This window comes from Oryza sativa, chromosome 5 (assembly GCF_034140825.1).
Source record: "Oryza sativa Japonica Group chromosome 5, ASM3414082v1".
NCBI classification, from domain to species: Eukaryota; Viridiplantae; Streptophyta; class Magnoliopsida; order Poales; family Poaceae; genus Oryza; species Oryza sativa.
In genome coordinates, this window is record NC_089039.1 from 3,663,118 (window position 1) to 3,683,652 (window position 20,535).

The 20,535-nt window shown below is 38.6% G+C and overlaps 2 protein-coding genes and 1 non-coding gene across 3 annotated transcripts; 1 reads left to right on the forward strand and 2 right to left on the reverse strand.

Annotated features, from left to right (window-relative positions):
• Window positions 1-1,687: 1,687 nt before the first annotated feature.
• Window positions 1,688-3,796, reverse strand: LOC4337892 (peroxidase 5). The gene is made up of 3 exons (XM_015782058.3): window positions 3,544-3,796; window positions 2,841-3,281; window positions 1,688-2,351 (listed from the first exon to the last, which is right to left on the reverse strand). The coding sequence occupies exons 1-3, from the start codon at window positions 3,754-3,756 to the stop codon at window positions 1,926-1,928; spliced, it is 1,080 nt and encodes a 359-aa protein (XP_015637544.1). The 5' UTR covers window positions 3,757-3,796; the 3' UTR covers window positions 1,688-1,925.
• A 3,949-nt stretch (window positions 3,797-7,745) lies between these two features.
• On the forward strand, window positions 7,746-7,819 carry TRNAR-UCG (transfer RNA arginine (anticodon UCG)). The gene has a single exon. It is a non-coding gene; the product is annotated as a tRNA-Arg (tRNA).
• A 574-nt stretch (window positions 7,820-8,393) lies between these two features.
• LOC9272304 (uncharacterized) lies at window positions 8,394-19,278 on the reverse strand. Its single transcript, XM_015784953.3, has 18 exons — window positions 18,978-19,278; window positions 15,895-16,092; window positions 15,662-15,757; window positions 15,455-15,507; window positions 14,343-14,439; window positions 13,960-14,033; window positions 13,490-13,607; window positions 12,701-12,811; window positions 12,243-12,319; window positions 11,691-11,757; window positions 11,118-11,183; window positions 10,272-10,379; window positions 10,051-10,181; window positions 9,821-9,887; window positions 9,674-9,741; window positions 9,499-9,592; window positions 9,124-9,194; window positions 8,394-9,024 (listed from the first exon to the last, which is right to left on the reverse strand). Exons 1-18 carry the CDS (start codon window positions 19,107-19,109, stop codon window positions 8,682-8,684), a joined length of 1,971 nt encoding a protein of 656 aa, XP_015640439.1. The 5' UTR covers window positions 19,110-19,278; the 3' UTR covers window positions 8,394-8,681.
• Between the last annotated feature and the right edge of the window lie 1,257 nt (window positions 19,279-20,535).

Genomic DNA, 20,535 nt, shown 5'->3' on the forward strand with positions numbered 1-20,535 from the left:
AATAAAAGGAAAAGGACCCTTTCAATCACAAGAGGAGAAATAAATTTTCCAAGATCATGAATGAAATGTTTGTTTATTTAATTCCTGAACAACAAACAAGATAACCTTAAGCAGGCATCATCGGTGTTGACATCATTCTGTTTTACCTTTGGTAGTGACAATAACTAACAAAAAGCAAAGTTATTCAATCCAGAATCTTTTGATAGGAACTGAAGAACTACTTTGTGTTTGCTGTCAAAAAAAAAAAACTACGTTGCGCTATAGTTGACTTAAATTTTGTTATCCATGTTCATTGATTGTTCCGTTGCAATTGGACTACTGGTTTAAAAACTTAACCTGAGGCTACCAAACCACTTATGCTATCATTACACATTACTGATGAGAAGCAAACAAAGGGTTAGTCATATGAACTCGAAGATGCTTGTTTGACCATCTGTCGCAGTTTTAACTGTTATTGCATTTTCTTAACATGTAAGCATAAGGACTTTCTAATAAATGAAGGCTGACGTGGCAGTGACTAACAGCATAATAAAGGAAATCAATGCGAAATTCATCGATTGTTTCATTGTTATTAAGCTGTATTTCCATGTAAGAATTAAGATGTGGAAACATTTTACAATTTTACATAGTAGTTCAATTAGCTTTCATAAAGGTTAACCTCCAAAAGGAGACACCTTATTACACCTAAATAAATAACTTGTAAAGATTAAAATCAACTGGAGTATAGGAAGGACTATATTTATATGAAAAGTAAAAAAAAACATTTTGTTGTCAAAAACATAGAATCCGTTTGTGCTAGTGGTACAACTCCAAACCCCCAAGTTAGCAAAATGGTTCTTAAATACTGAAATATCTTGAGACGTACAGTACTCTGATAGGTCGATTATTGGATCAATACTTAATAACGAGTAGTTGGATTGGATCATATGAAGGTCTAGTTGCAGTGTCGAGTATTGGTATTAGTATTAGTAGCCCGAGTCAACTGGATTAAACAAAGTAAGGGTTGGTGAGACACTGAGACTCGTCTCAACCATGATTGGGCGACCTTAGTCTAACAGAGACTTTTAATGTACGATGATTATATTAAACATACACTTGTTCCTAATGCCATGTTTATCGCCATAAGCTGCGGGACAGACTTGGATAACAAGAATATGCTTTGCATGGGAACCCTTCTTTTTCCAAGACCCTTAATATTTCACTGACAAAGGCATGTAGCAAAGATTTTGAGAAACAATTTGTAGCTCTTTTTTTATGAATAAATGCTGATCAATAGCCTTTTTTTTCTTTGCTAATCATATGTGTTCGCAATATGAACAGGCCTGGATACCAAGAACATTTGGCACCAATGCATATGCTGGACCATGCAGCTCTATTTTTCAGACTAAACAGACACAAGATGGTGACAGTATCAAGCACCACCATATACATGATCAGGTAACACAGAACATGAGAACAAGATCTGATGCCTCTCGATCATTGCACGGTAACAAGCAATTGAAGCATCTTGTCAGCTCATCACACTAAACATCACACTCTGCTGTCTGTACACGCATGCAAGCATGCAAAGGTTTGGTAAAACGAGTTGTAGCTCTTTTGTTATGAGTAAATGCTGATCAATAGCCATTTTTATTTGCCAATCTTATGTGCAAGGTTAACAATATGAACAGGCCCCAAGAACAACATCTGACACCAGTGCATGCTGGATGCAACAATTTATTTTTCAGACTGACAAGCACAAGATGGTGACAGTATCAACCACCAACACCTACATCAGGTAAACAAGATCTGATGTCTCTCAATCACTGTAACTGCAACAAACAATTGAAGCATCTAATCATCTCATCACACTGAACTTCACACACATCTCAATCACTGTCTGTGCATGCACACCTACTAACAAGCAGTGGTAATCAGTTAATTAATTAGCTTGCAGCCACTTCATCTGAAGAAGAGGAGGAAGAGGAAGTAAGGTGGTGATCATCAGCTGCAGTAGCAGTGACATTGACAGGGTTGACGACCCTGCAGTTGAGCCTGATCTCGCCCTGCGTCCCGGACAGCACGCCGATCTGCCCCATCTTGATCATGGCCCTGGCGAACTTGAGCCGGAACGTCGCCTCGCTGCGCACGAAGGAGTTCACCGTGGCCTTGAGCGCGGCGTCCGTCAGCAGCGCCGCGTCCGACTGGAAGAGGCCGAGGTTGTTTGTCAGCCCGACGTAGTACCTGTTGTCGAACTTGGTCGGCGTCAGGATGTCCATGAAGGTGGTCGTCGTCGGGAACGTCTGGTTGCTGTTCGGCGGACAGATGCCCTTCAGCAAGAACGCGTACGCCTTGCTCAACGACGGATCAATCTGCGCACGAAATAATCACACAGGTCAGACGACTAATGATGAACTCAAATGCTGGAAAACTCAAAACATCCCGTAAGGGGATATCCTCTCTCATTTTTTACATGTCACTTAAAAGTCATCAAAAAAATTTAAAAAATTTAGTAGGATTGATTAATATGTGATATGTCACTTCATAAACATGCAAATTCAAATTCAATTTATACAAATAGAAACAAAAATAACAAATTTGACTATGAATTGAACGTGTAATTCATGGTCAAATTTATTATTTTTATTTTAAATTGTATAAATTGAATTTTAACTCGTATATTTGTAAAAAGATATATCACATATTGATCTATCTTCACAAATTTTTTAAATTTTTTTATAATTTTTTAAACGACATGCACAAAATGAGAGGATGTCACCAAAGGGACGAAAATCCACTTCTGCATATGTTCTTCAGTTTTTTCATTTCTTTGATGAGTTGTTGGTTAAAGAAGATTTTACTCCATCGGTTGTGTTGGGGAAGTTGTAGATGCGATTGGTGAAGGAGTCGCAGTGGGAGACGCCGATGGTGTGGGCGCCGGAGAGGACGACCATGTCCTCGGCGGTGAGGTTCTTGGCGGTGAAGTTGGCGACGAGGTCGGCGGCGGTGGACGTTGGCGGCGGCAGGAAGTTGAGCGCGTCGTCCTCGAGGGAGGTCCGGCCGTCGCGCCGCCCCGCGGGCACCTGGTAGCCGAGGCCGCCGGACAGCACGACGCCGTCCCGCGCCATGAAGGCGACGACGTCGGCGCAGGAGACGACGCCCGGGCACGCCGCCTCGACGGCCGACTTGGCGCGGTCGATCACGTCGAAGAACCGGAGGCTCGGGTTGTTTGGCGCGGCGTCCTTCTCCGCCCTCGTCGTCGACCCCGGCACGGTGTCGATCAGCACCGAGCCGTCGCAGCCCTGCACGCATCATCACCGCGCCGCCATGGACGAAGACGACGATGAGTTGGCACTTGGCACATAAATCCATGAAGCAAAAGAAGAGTGGAGGGGTCTGACATAGCTTGCCTTCTTTTAAATCGGGATTAAAAATAATCTTTCGTTTTAAAAAGTGCCGTATGGTGTTTTAACTTAGACCGGTTCCTATTTAAACCAAGATTATTGTAGATTTTGAGTAACGAACAAAAAATGATTTCTCTAATAATGGTGCTTTAGTACTTACCCTGACGAAGCAGTCGTGGAAATGCATGCGGATCATGGCCGGCGCGACGCCGGAGTCGTTGCGGAAGGCGGCGGCGACGACCTGCTGTATGAGCGTCTCCGCCGTCGGGCACGTCGTGTCGTAGAAGCCGACGTCGAGGCAGGCGCGGGCGCCCACGGCGGCGGCCGAGATGAGCGCGGCCACCACGGCGAGCTTCATGGCCGCGGAGCTCATCCTACCAAGGCTCTCAAAGTAAGCTGCCGTCGACGTAGACACCTTTTTTCTTTGGCATTCTCGGGGTTTTTATAGCAGCAAGAGTAGATCGTCTGCTTCCTTGTCTGCAGGAAATGGAAGGGCAATTTCGTCAGAGTAAGCGACCATTTTGTCGTATGCATTGGCCGGCCGAATTCACAGCAGTTGCGTGGATGCCCCATGCTTCGATATGCGTGTTATTTGGATCAAGCATTAATAAGAAACGAACATACTGGATATTCTGCTAATGGAAGAATGGGTAAGTTTATTTAGTGATTATACGAAAGATACGCATCACATATGTATTCGAGTGTGTTCAATATGATATATGCGGGAAACTATTCTAGTTCTTTAAGGGGATGTTCCAAACCATTTAAACGGTTATGAAAAATTCTGAAAAAATTTGACAACATTTGTACAACAGATATATATAACTCCACAAAATCTTAAGTCCAAACTCAACTCACACGTCGAGATATAAAAAAGAGAAATTCAGCGTATGAATAGTAGCGTACTATTTATATCTAAATTTATCTTTTTTGTTTCTCGATGTGTAGATCGAATTTAAACTTGAATTTTGGTGGACTAGTAGGTATCATTATTCTTTACATTATCAATTTTTTATAATTTTTCACAACTATTTACATCGAATTTGGAATAAAAAGATATACGAGGGGATATCTCCTCGAGGGATTAGAATCCCCTCCCGATATATGCCTGTTGTTCTTGCTACCACGGCTTGATCTAAACCGTCAACTTTTGTTTAATCTCTGGGTAGGACAAAATAAACAGTGCTTGTCATGGGTTGTTATGTACTACTGATTATTTTGTTTTTTTTGCGGGGATGCACTACTGATTATTGACTATGCATGCAGTACACATCTGTAATGGATTGATTTTATTATCTGTGCAAGTTGTGCAAGTCTCTTTCTTGCTTGCTTAATTGACTTCCTACCTGAGTTTATGGTCATGCAGGTTCGAAATATTTGTTCAATCTAATTATTTGCTAGGTTCAGGGCCTAACTAGAGACTATGATAGATATGTAGGTTCATGAATCATTTGTAGTTAGCATGTAACCTTCTTCGAGCTGGTTAGTCATCTCATGCCGTCACCTTGGTTAAGCTACATATATTGGTTTGTCTGGTTGAATGAACCTATAGATTTTGAAACAAAGTCATTAACTGGTACTTAGTAGTTTCATCTTTATGTATTCGAATGTGTCCTAAAAATATATGTAGAACTATTATATTTCAGTGAAGTTCTATGGCACGAATGCACAATCGGGAAGGTATAATTTAGCCATGATTTACTGAATTTGTTCTTAGCATCAATAGCTCTACAAGATTAAAGTATGTTTTATCCACATCACAGTAAAGTAAATTATGTTAAATAACCGATGACATAGCTTGCCTGTGGGAGGGCAGATTATTTTGTGAATGGTCAAACTTTAGACCTCACTCTGCAATTATGTATAGTTTAGATCAACTTAATCAAGAACTAAGTCTAGCAAAAATATTTATTTAGATCTAATGTATTCTTGAACTGAGCAGATTATCGCTCAAGCTTGGAGAGCGGAAATGCATGAAGTTGTACCTTCCATGAACTGACATTTTCAGATAGAGAACAGGTAACGTGCCTGATACCTGTAAACTCATAAACAAACTTATGTTCCACATTTTATTTTATCCATTCTTTAATTAATATAAAACATATATGAAGACTAGGAGGCTGGTCTTGCTTCTAAAATAAATTATGTACAGGAACAATGGAAAATGATACTCTGTCAGACAGATGCTCAATAATAGTAATTAACAAGAAGCCCCGCTGGTCCACTTTTATGTAGTTACATTTCAAAAATAGATGAATCGGTTGTAGCTTAAATATGGGGAAATTCAGTAAGTTCAACCATTCTCCTAGTTGTCACCGTCTTGTAGAATTTTTTTCCGAGGTTTCTTCTTCAACTTGAACATATTAAACGATAGAAGTACAGGAGGGAAAACAGAACCCTCAAGGGCCGTGATGCTGTCCTATTTTTCTTCAGAAAAATATTGAGCTAAGTTAGCAATGTTATATTAACTGTCTGTTGGATTGCTACTTAAACAAAAAAAATACTTATGTAGAAATGACATGAACGAGTAGAAAACTAAACGAAGAGCAATGACTGAAACAAAGCCAGAGCATAGTATTTAGGATATAGAACACATGAAAACTTTATGTAACGCAGCTGAATACCACATATTCTCATTTCTTGACTCTATGATTTTTTTTCCCGATAATAACAAATAGTATGTTAGTTCAAGACTGTAACCAGACTACTAGGCCATGACTGGAATATGGGGATTTTCTTAGATTCATGAATAATTGGTTTGCTTTCTGTCGAAGTTATGAGTTCCAGATGTGACCTAATTAAGCATGATGCTAATGGAGATAAGTGCAGTAAGTTGCTGTGAAACTCCAGCCGCAACACCTAATAATAATAATGGGAAATTTAACGATTTGCCACACCGTGTCTATGACATATGGGCCCTCATGTGTCTATGACATATGGGTCTAGTGGCAAATCATTAAGCACCACTCGTAAGAGTGGCAAATAGTTAAAAGCCCCAATAATAATTTCCTATCAGCAATGATTTTTTTAAGATAATGATCAGCAATGATTTAGTCAACATAACTACTGTGAGGCGTGCCGTATGCACCGTACACATGCATATGTACCTCCTGGTTGTTAATTTGTGCAAAAGATTGATCAGCCTAATCATAAAGTGAGGTGGAAATGAAACTGGATAAGATCAATGAATTGGTTGTTGGGAAATACGAGTGTCAACATTAGGCATTAACATTGATTCAATTTATTTAGATGATATGCCGTTTGGCTGTCCTATCACATATGCACCCATTTTTTTAGGACGTCATGTTAACAATGTTTTTTGTGATTTGAAATTAGGGTCAAAGGGTTAGCCCGGTGAATATTGTACAAGCTTAAGCTTAAGGTATCTGGAGGCAGCATTTCGTTTCATATATGATGAATAAAATAGATCCTGTTGATGTTTCTCTTCATCTGTACGACACTACTTCGTACTCCCTCCGTAAAAAAAAAAAAGATAAACCCTGGTTTCCGTGCCTAACGTTTGACCGTTCGTCTTATTTAAAAAAATTAAAAAGACAAGTCACGCATAAAATATTAATCATGTTTTATTATCTAACAACAATAAAAATACGAATTATAAAAAAATTTCATATAAGACGGACGATCAAAATTGAACACGGAAACCCAGAGTTTGTCTTTTTTTGGAACGGAGGGAGTAGGTCATTGTAACAAGTAATGCAACGTTCACAAATTTATTTCAGTACAAGGCACCCATGCATGCAAACTAATCTCTCTCTCTCTCCCCCTTTATTATTATTATTATTATTATTATTATTATTATTATTATTATTATTATTATTATTATTATTATTATTATTATTATTATTATTCATGATCTCTATTCGATTTTGGATCAATATAGAAATGAACAGCAAGTTGGTACTCCCTCGTCTACTTTTGATAGTCATATTTTTAAATCTAAAAATTTATTTTTGATAGGCATATTTCAATCCAACAACTTAACATCTTAATGACTTTCTTGAATTTAATACGTGACTCTCTATTCTTCCACACAAGATTGGCTATATGGGTATCGAGAAATGTAAATATTAATGGATCGTTTGTTTATGAGGAATGACCAGTAGAATGTTCAAATGAATGATAAGTAGAATCACTTATCGTTGATCTGTGTGCCAAGATAAAATATGACTATCAAAAGTAGATGGAGGGAGTATGTAGTACTCCTTAATTCCGATGAAAGACATTAACAAGGGCACTACTCTCTTAAATTTAACATCACAGCTACTCAACTTCTTTAATTTTAACATGAGTGGGTAATATTTAGTTCGTCATATAAGATAATGACGAGTAAAGCACGTCAAAGACCGCATAGCGCAGTGGATTAGCGCGTCTGACTTCGGATCAGAAGGTCGTGGGTTCGACTCCCACTGTGGTCGAATGTTTTCTACATTTTAGTTTTAATTTCGTTTCTTCTTGCGAATTAAGCTGTTGAACTTGCAGAATTTTTAATTCCTTTTCTTTTTACGAATTTAGCTCAGAATGAGACGTAGATACCTTTTTCTTATTACGAACTATAGCTGTCTTTTCCATTTTAGTTTTAATTCTTTTTCTGTTTACAAATTACGTCTGTTAAACTGGCAGAATGAGACGTAGATAGAGCCCCTATTATCTTTTCTTTTTTTGTTTGTACGAATTATATTCTGTTAAAATTGGTAGAATGATACGGGGGGAGAGAGAGAGAGAGAGACTCTTTATCCTTTGTTTATTTTTCTTAAAGAAAATAGAGGTCACAGTACAATAATAAAGCATGAAACTCATATCACCCATTTGCTCCCGGGGTACTAATTGTGTGTGATTCTTTTTTCAGTTTTTCAATCGATTACACACCGTTAGTCAGAATCTCAACCTTGAAATATTCTACTACTACAAATCATAAGGCATCTTAAGCCCATTCAAGATTACTATACTTATCTAGTTATATGGTCAGGTCTCAACCCAATGAATCCAAAATTGCAAACTGATCGACCGTCGGTGAAAACATTTATTGTCTGTCTTTGCAAATGTTACAACAGTATTCAGTAAAATCTGTATTCAAGTGTACATGTAATGATGCAACATCTCATGGCAAGACAAACAAATAGCAAATGCCTTGCCAAGGTTAAAAGACTTAGAAAGTTCAATCTGCATGTCCTGAAATATCGACAATACAAATGAACGAAGTTGTCATATGTACATCAAACAGAACTGGGGGGCGTACATGAACATGTTGCTATTTTTGTTGCTTTGATCCCAGCTATGTCAGTTTTTCAGGTCCTCTTCGAGCTCATCGAACTCCCACCCGTTAATCTCCTCACCTGAAAAATCTCTGTCCTCCGATCCAAGTTCTGCTCCCAGGTTTGCGAGCTCATTGTCAGGATTCAGATGCTGCTCGGGCTTCATGGGAGATTTTGGAGAGTCGACGTGTGCAGCCTTAGGCGTAGCGGGTGCCTGGATTGGTGAAGGGCTCAATTCAGATCTCTCCTCAGGTAGTGGCTTTGATTTATTAGCTTCTATGCTTAGCATTGGCCTTTCTATAGATTCAAATTCTCCCCTCAATTTCTCGATCTCGGCAATTAGGTTCTTGACCTCTGGATCATCTCTCCTGAATATATAGAAGTTCAGTGTTCAGATTTCAGAGGAGCACGATTGCGTGGATGTAAATTTGAAAATAATTTATCAAGGAGAGAGCAGCCCACAGTACCTAGAATTAGCCCATTGCTCAGAGTAAAATAACTTCTTTATGTGATCAGCAATGCTTAAAGCAATTATGATCTGAAAATATTGCCACCGTCATCAGCTAATTACATATGAAACCAAGCAGGCTTAACAGCTGTCAAACTAGAGAACATATGTGTCAAACTAGAGAATATGTGTCAAACTAGAGAATATGTGTCAAACTAGAGAACATATGTAATAATTTATTGGACAAATGACTGCATCAGTTTGGAGACCACTGCAAGTATGTTCAATAGTACCATTTCAAGATAAATACGAAAGCATGCATAGGAAATCAACTGGTAAAATAAATATTGCGCTTGAATATAAGATTACGCTTCTTAAGTGGCAGAGTAGGAACCTTCTTTTCAGTTTCCAAATATTCCTCTTCAAGGCTTATTCGTGGGTTTGTCTTCTCGGATGCTTCATCATCTTCATCTTGTTTTGTCTCTTCCCTATAAGACAAATCCAACCCTTATCTATTAAGACAATATGACATAATAGGTACCTTGAATAAGAGAGAGAAACTGAAGTACCTTGAGTTCAAGACCACCAAGTTATCCACATATGTTCGGATACTCTCAATTGACGGGCTTAGGACCTCCTGGTATATACAAAATTCACAGATGAGACACAATGAAATAGAGACGTGTGTGGTACTACAGTAGACAAGAATGACTTACCTTGAAGACTGAAAGGTGATGTTTGGTCAACTTCAGAAAACTACTCACACATCTCTCCAACTCATCACTGAGAAGGTCACGACAAATTACAAAAGGATAAAACAGGTCAGCACCTAAGTTCACTAGATTGGATAGTGTAGCAGTTCTCTAGCCTCTTTCAAATGGAAGGAAAACTACAAATAAAATAAGCAATCAGAGGACTGTATAGCCACAGTTGCGAGCGTAAGTACCATGTTTTCTTTTCCTTCTGTTCATTATATGTTGACTGGAGCTGCCAGGTATCCTCGAGGAAATTGATCCAGGTCTTGACTACATTGGCTTCCACATTACATGACGCGATAGATTTTGAGAGGTCGTCCTCCTAAGTTGATATGGAAAGAAAAACAAGTCATTTTGAGTAACAAACATATGGGAATAAACAAGTTCTTCAGAAGTATGATGGGAAAAGCACCTTTGTTTTTAATTTAAATATAATTTGATTGTTTGCTTCATCAAATTGGTCCCTCTCTTCCCTGGTTTTCTTGAGGCGTCCAGCAGCAGCATTTAGTGATATATTGACCTGCAGTTGAGAAATACTTTTTATAAAAAGAACATAATTCAAACAACTGTCGTGAAAACGGTATTCTAAATTCAAATAGAACATAGTATGAGGTGTCCAGATGGTTAATCTTTTTTTCTAGACTAGAGGGTTTAATGCTTATTGGTGGATAATAATTCAACCTCCTGTTTGACAACATTCCTACAGTCTAGGATAGTACTTTCTTTCAGTGAGAATCTTGCAGAGGTTTATTTTAATTCAGCTTCAAATTTCTATTATCTATTTAAGAGAATCTCTATGGTCTAACAAAGCTTCCCCTCCCAGACTTCTTTGTCTTGCAGAGAATTTTTATTTTCTTTTTTTCAATTCTCTTTGTTGGATCTGTTCACTCAGATAATAGGATGATAACGATCAGATCGATGTCCAAAACCAAATGAACCATTTTGATCATACTAAGAGATTTTGTGTCTCTGTCACCAATAGGATATGCCAGGTCTTGTATAGCAATTTCCATATTGAGAGAAACCTTTTCAAGGCACCATTTACAGTTCAAGCTTTACTAATGAACCATATTAATAAGATTAATATGTAAGTTAGTTAAACAACTTCCCTACCACACCACAATGTGACTGAATTCTGTGGTTCTCCATTGAGAATATAAGATTAGGTAATCCAAATTCGGTGCATGCAAGATTAAAAACTACAATGGAGATAAATCACAACATAGCTTCTGGGAATCTAACGTCAAGGAAAAGGTACCTTTTTCAGCTGAGCCTCAAGTTCATCTCTCTGCTTCTCCAATTCAGCAATCTCATCAAGCACCTCCTACATCAGGATATAAAAGGAAAAGATAAGATAAGGATTAAATAAATAGCAAAATAAGCAGAGTAGAAGCCTAAAAACATATTCATTCCGTACCATATGTATGTAATACATCGAATGATGTGAACAAAATATTAACATAGTACAGTAGAAATGTGTTCCTGGACACCATGTTAACCATGTAACCACTAATCACCTCCGTATGGCATGTTCAAGGATAAGAAGCTACAGATATAGCTGGACAAGCACATGCATTGGACATATTGACAGGTAAATAGCGGAAGGGAAATGGCGAATGTGGCGTGCTTGGCATCCATGAATTCTATGCTGTGCAGGAATTCTATAGGGATTTTGCAGAAAAGCAAAAGATCCACTTTCACTATGGAAATCCCCCATGAATTCCTATGAGAGCCCTGTGCTCCAAGTGGGACAAACATTTTGATTATTTTTTTAATTAAATTTATAAGTTCAACAAGGCATTCCACATATACAACAGGCTAGCAGTTGTACCTTCTCAACTGTGCTCACTTCATTCTCCTTCTTAACACGGAAGTTCAGAGCATCTTCTTTCTGGCGCCTGGTATAAAAGCCAAATTAAAATCTCACCTATATTTGCTGGTAATACGATTTGAAACATACAAAGAAAATGAGTCTAGAAAATTAATATGCCAAAAGAAAAGGAAGCAACACAAAGATAAAACTTCCTGACAGTGAAAACAAAATGGAACATAGAACTTAAATAATCAGTAAATCAATACATTGCTAGTTAAGTACAACCCTACAACTATAATTTCTGAAGTGCCGGTTTTGACTATCAAATAATCAACTGTTTAAATACCCCAGGAGTCGCTTGCAAAAAAACATGGCAGTTCAGAGCAAATTAGATATCAAGTATAAACTAAGTATTCAAAGAAAAAGAATGATATACACATCATTGAGCAAGGATTTTTCATGTAGAACTGGAGCAAAAATCTATATTACATACTATTGAGTGTTGACAAATGAGTTATGGATAATAGAATAACATCTTTCGTACAGGAAAAACAATTTCAGAAATAAAACCTGTTCTCCAAAATACGCTGCTCTGCCTTGGAGGATGAATTCGCAAGGGAATCTGCCAAGATCTTTAATTTATCAATCTGCAAGATGCTGTGACATTGTTACAATCCATACACCACATACTTGCAGGACAAGAGAAGTTATTGACATAATGACTTGAAGTAAAACTGTTGTGCTTACATGGTGACTACTGACTACCAAAAGATAAGCAGTACAGCGTTTTGAGCCACACAAGTCCTACTTACTACAAACTTTCTCATAATTAAACTTCTATTGGTGTTTTCTAAAAGCCTGCTGAATTGATCCTGAAAAGTAGAACCAGTATAACCAAGAAAAGCATATTGCCAACCTAGACTGCATTCTAATGGGTTACCAGATGAGCAATTTAAGGAATGTAAAGGATTGCATCTCAACTTCAAAACTCAAAAACTTATAAAAAGAAGAGTAAGACATAAGCCTGCCTTCTGAGAATGGATCTCCAGAGAGTCTCCAGGTGATATTGACTTCTTCTTCAGTACAAGTTCTTCCACTCTAGAGCACAAACGGACTTCAATAAGTGCTTCTTTTAAACCCTGGCAGACATGCAAGTATCTTCTTTAAGAACCTTGAAAACAACATACTAGAACAGACAAAACAGATTAACAAGCACTTGAAAGTAGTAAATAGATGCACAATACATGTAAAGTAATGGAGGAAATAGTACAAATGTTCATAATCACATCGAATTATTTCTAGGACTTTTCTGGTGACTATGTTGCCAGATTGGAATGCATTCATTTAAAAAATTATGTGATGTTTTAGAACATGTGTGGTCAACACTCAACATTTTCAAAGTTTCACTACCAATGGAGTTTATATAAATTGATCTGAAATAAAGGCAATGTTTTTCTCATGATCTACATTTCATTTTGTTTAATGTTCCAACATATTTCTATTAAAAAAAATGATGAGTGGACACACATATGGGAGACCATGACAACATCCAAACCAATTACATGTTTGGATAGAGGGTGTATCATACAGCCAAAAAATCTATGGAGTCAAACTGAACTAGAGACTTCTGTGAAATATCTGCATTTGGAAAGTAAGCATTCAAAAAGCAAACAATTTCACCAATGCAAAATTAATTCCAAAGCCATATAGCATTGATCATTGAACTGCTTTGAACATTTAGCTACTGAGCACTGTTCAATAAACTCTAACAAAAGAAACAAGAAAGTAAATCCATACTATATATAATTAGGTAATACCTCAATGTTTTCAACAGAAATATTCCCTGACGATTTATCTTGATCTTCAGTTATCTGGGCTCGTGATTTCTCCTTCTCATCTAGCTTTTTCCACAACTCGAGGGTTTCAGCATCTATCCTGAAATCATGTACTAGCTTGAAATTAAGAAGCTAATATAGCGAGAAGCAAGCACCAAATGCCTCTTTAAGAGTATTTGGAAGCCTTGGTTTCATAAGAATTGCAAGGAAAAAAAATTCTAATATTGATACACAATATTCTAAATTTTCAAAGTTCGGTGAAAACTTTCATTTGTTACATGAGGTGTGAGTTGTAAGAGAGAGGAAAAGGGAACACAGTTTTCAGAGTTTTAAGCCACATGCACAAGCTAAAACCCTCATGATTGAAAACAATTTACAGATTGTAGGAGCAAAAGGTTAAAGAACACTTAACAAAAATGGTATACGAGTCTCATAAGCGGGTCAATTATCACCTCATAATGTCAGCATTCCTCTTTAGCCCTGAAATGACACTCTGAGTATATTCAAGTAGCTCTTCACGCTTCACCTGTTGACACAGATACAATGCATCATTGGCCACATCTATCGTATAAAAGGTTGAACGTGTGTGCATCAGAATTCAGTTTTTCACTTCAAACATACATGAAATCTGCATCTTAGAAAATAATTGCAAAAATAAAAAATGGTAGGAAGTAAGCTTTTTTTTTCCTTAAGAAAAGTTCTTGTCAGAAGTGAAGCTCCATTGACTAGTTAAAACCGATTAAACTACAATTTTCTAGGATACAATGAAACAATAAATAACTAGGCAAGAATTATGAACTTGGATGGAGTAAATTAATCACAACCAGAAGCATACCAGGACTTCATCTTTGTAATTTGAAAGCGCCTTGGCCAAGTCTTGTACAGTGTCCATGATTTTCTTGTTGACTTCTTTCCCTCCAGTAAGACACAGCCTGTAGGAAACAAGATTAGCACCAATTGTAAATTACAAAAGATCCAGGTCAGAGAACAGAGGACAGAGAAAGTCGAAGTAGCTGAAATTGTACATACACATACTGATGATGGGCAGAAAAATGTGCAATAGATTAATAATAATAAGTATTTTACATATAACAATTGAGTGCATATAATTGTTAATGGAAAGCTAACAACATGGCATAGGAAACCTAAGTTAAAGTTGAATGGTGAACCAAATAGCAAACTTAGATTGAATAAAGTAACAGATACAACTATCACTATGAATCTGTCAAATCCCTACTATTATAAAAATTGAAGACGTTTTTGCCGGTACTTTGGTACGTCATCCGTATATGAGTCGGTTTTTAAGTTCGTTCGCTTTTGGAAATACAGATCTGTATCTGAGTCGGGTTTAAGTTCGTTCGCTTTTGGAAATACAGGAACAGTCGTATAAGAAATCTCTTTAAAAAAAACTTAGCATGTAACTTGAGATGATCGGACTCCTAATTGCAGCTCATGATTTTCTAGAAAAAATATATATCCAAGCGAATTCTCACAGTGAATTTCACCTTAACTAAACCATATAACAATAATAAAATTAAAATAGCCTTCACCCGTTGTAATGCACGGGCATTTTTTCTAGTCCCTAATAAAATCACAGGGCAAAATAGAATCAATTCTAAGTTTTTTTTTCACCAAGACAAATGTTAGATGGTTTATAGGATAATAGGAGAAAAATATATGTGGTATTATGCTATTATGGATGCTGGAAAGGAATGCTTATCATGCTGACAACAAATAACATCATGGCTCTTTTTTGGAAAGGAAAAACATCATGGCTCTTGTATTGTTAAATCCAAAGTCTCTGAAGGAAGCAATAGTTCTGAATTACTGTGTTCACAATAATATTAAAGAGAGAATTCTACAAGCTGGCAAAAGTCCATCAACATTAGAAAAAACAAAAGGAAAGAAAGAAAATATATTAGCAGGTGATCTTAAAAGCAGACTCACCCAAAAATTTCCAAAAGAAGAGAAACTTCTTCCTCAGAAGGAGCTTCAAGAACCTGATTATAGAAAAGATTGGCAGTGCATAGCATCAAACCAAGTATGACCAAATAATATCATTCTAAGAACTAAAGTACAAACTGGCTGCAGGAAAAAAAAGGTCAACTGAAATAGATTATACATATCCAGGAAAGAACTGTTGCACCAACTCACCATGGACAGTGTAATCCCCTCCAGTGCTTGACTGTATAGGAATACATCACGGAAGTTCATAGGCCCTCCTTCAATGTCAGCATCATAAAACAAAGCCTGATCCCAACAGTTCAGTCTAAAATCAGCATGAACCAAACAATCTCAAGGAGATAACTATAGAAGGCTTTTGAATTAATGCCATCTTAAAATGACTACATAAGAAAAAGAAATGAAAATGAGACATACAAACTTACCAATGGTGCTTTTGAAATATCTGTTTCACTAGAAGGATCACGATCTTCTGGATCCTTCAAATCTGATCCGCTAAGTTCAGCCTCTATGTCTTGTAACGCTCCCAACCAACGTCTTAACAGTTCAACTCTTTCGCCTCCACGGCATGAAACTGCTGCCTCTTCCAAGCGTGCTACTGTTTTCTTAAAACTTTTGTAGTCCTGAGTTCCAGCAGATCACACGGAAAAACATGAGTTACAAAAACATTGAAATAGGGCATGCCAATGGTCCATCTGTACTACACTGCCGACTACAAGTTCAAAATTTATAATCTCCTTCAGGCACCAACTATTCCCAGCCATACAACAGGAGGGCATAAAATAAAATTCAAAACAACATAACCACAAAATGAGCCCGTTCTTGGCACAGCCCTTAAAAGTGAAAGCACATAAAGATTGAAATCAGTAAAACCAATGTGCAACCTGATGGCTATGCGTCAAAGCATGAGTAATTTTATATGTTTTCATAAGCACTGAAGCATTGGACCCTTGCACCAAACCAAGCTTTTTAATACTGGTGCTGGTGATTGGAAAAAATTTTGAAATATATGTTTCTTTTACCGAAATTGCAAGGATATACTGATTAGGGAAATATTTGCGCAAATATACCACCGTCGCTCTTTAGTTTAGCAAGACCGCGATCTCGCTTAATGGATTAGTGAAGGCGATAACGCTCTCACTAATTGAAAAAGCGGCAGCGCTAATCCATTGGTGCCGCACTCCAAAAGCACGAGAGCAGCTTGGTCTCGCACCCCCGCGATGCGATACCGCCGGTCATCTGACGCAAACCCAGACCGAGGTGGTGGGCCCCGCAACAAAGCGGTCTCGCTCTTTGAAACAGCGAGAGCACGCGCGGTATCACGCTTTGTATCCACGAGACCATTGTTGTGAGAAGCGGCGTGGCCCACAGTCGCTATCGCTGTGCCAAAAAGCGAGACACCGCAAGCATTGCGCAATACCATGCGTTGTGGGGCCCGCGAGAGCGACGCCTGACGCTGGCGCGGCTCACCGTCGATCTCGTGCTTCCAAATAGCGAGACCAAGCGTGATATCGCTCTCTTCGAGTGCGAGACTGATCCACTAATTGCGTTTATATTTCATGTGTGATTAAGCCGTTGATATTTCATGTGGAGAAAGTATATATGTTTTTTCATGACTTTTCGTAGTTATGTGTAATTTAGGCTCTGCAGTGACTAGAAAGAGACGAGTAAACTTTCGGCGCGTCTAGTGAATAGAAAACGACAAGTAAACTTTCGGCGCGTCGTAATCAGAGAACTATTGATTGCTTCACTGTTTGCTTCACTAATGATGTAGGTACGAATGAACAAAAATGTGACTATTTTAGGCTTCATGTTACTCGTGTCGCCATCAGTCATCAACAGTGAAGCTTAAAATAGTCACATTTTTGTTCATTCGTACCCACATCATTAGTGAAGCAAACAGTGAACTAGTGAAGCAATTAATAGTTCTCTGATTGCGACGCGCCGAAAGTTTATTTGTCGTTTTCTATTCACTACAGACGCGTCGAAAGTGTACTCGTCTCTTTCTAGTCACTACAGAGCCCAAATTAATCATGATGTCTCTTTGTACAACCCATTATCACCCACATGTAAGACGTTGCACACCTTCTTTCTATCTTCTGACCCCTATAAATATCAACCAAACGGGTAGAGATGAAGCGCACAACTACATCTGTTCTTCATAAACCTTCTGCTTTATCCAACTGTGTGTTGCATATTCTTCGACCCGACTTGTGGCAAGAACTAAATAGTTGGTGAACTCACTATGTGTAGTTCGTTAACTCGCTACACGGTTCTTGTCACAAGACCGAGTCTGAATATGCAAAGGTTATTTTTTTATAGATTCTTACACCCACTATTTTGTTCATGTTCCGGCGTCCGTTTGTGAATATGACCTACTACAGATTCATATCCTCGGTGTTGCAAATTCTTAGGCACGATCTTGTGGCAGAAACTAGGTAGTTGGTGAACTCGCTACACGGTTTCTGTCACAAGATCGTGTCTGTGAATATGCAAAGGTTCCTATTTTGGTGGCCGTATACAAATATGACATATTGTAAATTCATATTCTCTGTGAACTTTGCAAAAATCGCTCTGGAATGATCTCTCTACTCCTATATATATTTTCAATAAATATATATTCAATATAAATATATATTCAATTTCTATTTGGCACAGTGTTAGCGACTGTGGGCCACGCCACTTCTCACAGCAGCGGTCTCGCTTTACCGCGTGCGCTCTCGCTATTTCAAAGAGCGAGACCGCTTTGCCGCGGGGCCCACCACCTCGGTCTGTGTTTGCGTCAGATGGCCGGTGGTATCGCATCGTGGGGGTGCGATACCGATGGATTAGCAATGCCGCTTTTTCAATTAGCGATAGCGCTATCACCTTCGCTAATCCGTTAAGCGAGATCGCGATCTCGCTAAACTAAAGAGCGACGGCGGTATATTTGCGCAAATATTTCCCTAATCAGTATATTCTTGCAATTTCGGTAAAAAAACATATATTTTCAAAAAAAAAAATCTTGCACCTAACATCCTAAAGCATCAAATTTCAATCAGATGATATGACACCACCGACATACCCCCAAGTTCATAGGAGTAAAAGGACCTTAGCCCCCCTACAAAAATTTCACCAGGACTCCAAAATCCAAAATTAAAGAGATCAAACCAAGCCTATAAATGAAAAACACGCCCATTTCCAAACATATGCCTAATCTGACAGTCTCCCTCTACAGAAAATGCCGCTAGCTCAGGCATGTTGAAACTTGAAACATCATGGAAACCACACATTCATCTGCTCTACTACACAACAAAGAGACATCCCACACCCTGACACCCAGACTGAAGCAACCAAATCCCCAATCCGCAACGCGGACAGAGCAAAACCCTAAGCTCCCCGATACCTAACTAGCGAATCACACATCGGCGTGCAGCTCCTGCGACGAATCACGACTCCATATTGACCCTAGAGAGGAAGGTGGGGGGGTGTAGAAGCCGGCGGCGGCGGGCGGTAGGGGGCGGCTCACCGTGCGGTCCTGGAGGATGTCGGCGACGGCCTGGCCGGCGTGGTGCGCGACGGCGTCGGCGTACCCCCTGACGGCGCGGGCCACGCCGCTCCGCCCCGCCCGGCTCACCGCGCTCCTCAGCCACGACGACATCTCCCCCCTCTCCTCCTCCTCCTCCTCCACCCGCGGGGGAAGCTAGGGTTTCCGCGCGGCACCCACCGACCACGGCGACGGCGACCACTGGATTTGGATTTTGGAGTCGTCTCCTACTCTCCTCCCTCGCGTGGTTTTAGTGATGGTTTTTTGGGGTTTTCATTAGCATGTTGCTTGTAATTTCAGGTGTAGTACTAGTAGGGGGAAATGGGGGATTGGCATTTGGTAGTAGCAGTTGACTTGTGTGTAGGAGAAGGGGTGGAGTGCACCCTAATCATGGTTAAAAACTTTTGATTTTTTTTTATGAGTGCTTTGAATGGTTTTAGATAATAGTTTTTTTTTAGGATAGGTTTTTAGAGAGATTTTAAAGCATGTTTCATGCGACTGGTGAAGAAACTGTATGAATTTGGCAATAACAATGTATACTAGTAATATGATTATGAAATTATGAATTGTATTTAGAGGGCATCGTGGTCTAATTAATTATGACTACCAATATCTCGATTTAATTAGCTACGGCCTAAATTAAGTTCTGAGTCATTTATGGCAAACTATTATAATGCCAGCTAAAAAATTCCTAAAAATTTCAAGGTTCCTTTGAAGCGTAGAAATATCCCAGTATTTTGATACAAAACGGTTTATTCCCTTTAAAATTATCATAAAATTCATCCATTCAAAATGAGGGATACCTCAATTTCCCCTGAAAATGGTCAATGGCTTATTTTCATGCAGGTGCTCCTGAATTGTTTACTATTGATTGGTCCTTACTTTCTCTGTCAAAAAAAAACTTAGGGCCCCTTTAAATCATAGGAATGAAAAAACGGAGGAATAGAAAAAACATAGAATTCTGACAAAAATACAAGTCTAAAACAGATGATTGAAAAAACATAGGAATTACCGTTTAATTGAGCCGCAGGAAAAACACATGAATTTTAGGAGAGAGACTCATGAGGTTAAATTTCCTCCAAAATTTACATAGGAAGAGGCATTCCATAGGATTCAGGGCTATATAGAAAAAATTCTTATAGAAATAAAATCCTTTAAAATTCCTATAGCATTCGTTTGAATCAAATGTGCCTTAACGAATCTGAATAAAGGGATCCAAAATCATTGCAGTAGAAGAAGACGTTGATTCTTTTTTTTTATGGAGGGAGCACATCTCAGGAGTCAGGACAATGTTGGGCTCTTTTCAGTGCTAATCTGCAGGATAAGGAATAAGTTCACAGGAGGTCACTTAACTTAAGAACGAGATTTCTTGAGGTCCCTTAACCACAAAACAAAAAATGTGTACCCCTAAACTTACATAAACCGTGCATCCAAGGTCTTATGACAGTATATGTGGGTGGTTTTACTGACGTGGCATCTAGTCAGCAATTTTTTTTTAAAAAAGTATGTGGGCCCCACATGTCAGCTGCACATCTTCTTT

Excerpts from the sequence above, each read along its gene's own strand:
- LOC4337892 (XM_015782058.3), bottom strand. The coding sequence starts at position 3,756 with ATGAGCTCCGCGGCCATGAAGCTCGCCGTGGTGGCCGCGCTCATCTCG. Across the intron at positions 3,282-3,543 it reads TCCACGACTGCTTCGTCAGG|GGCTGCGACGGCTCGGTGCT; the intron begins GTAAGTACTAAA and ends TGATGCGTGCAG. Across the intron at positions 2,352-2,840 it reads TCCCCAACACAACCGATGGA|ATTGATCCGTCGTTGAGCAA; the intron begins GTAAAATCTTCT and ends TTTCGTGCGCAG.
- LOC9272304 (XM_015784953.3), bottom strand. The coding sequence starts at position 19,109 with ATGTCGTCGTGGCTGAGGAGCGCGGTGAGCCGGGCGGGGCGGAGCGGC. Across the intron at positions 12,812-13,489 it reads TTTCTGTTGAAAACATTGAG|GGTTTAAAAGAAGCACTTAT; the intron begins GTATTACCTAAT and ends CATGTCTGCCAG. Across the intron at positions 9,742-9,820 it reads ATCACCTTTCAGTCTTCAAG|GAGGTCCTAAGCCCGTCAAT; the intron begins GTAAGTCATTCT and ends TGTATATACCAG.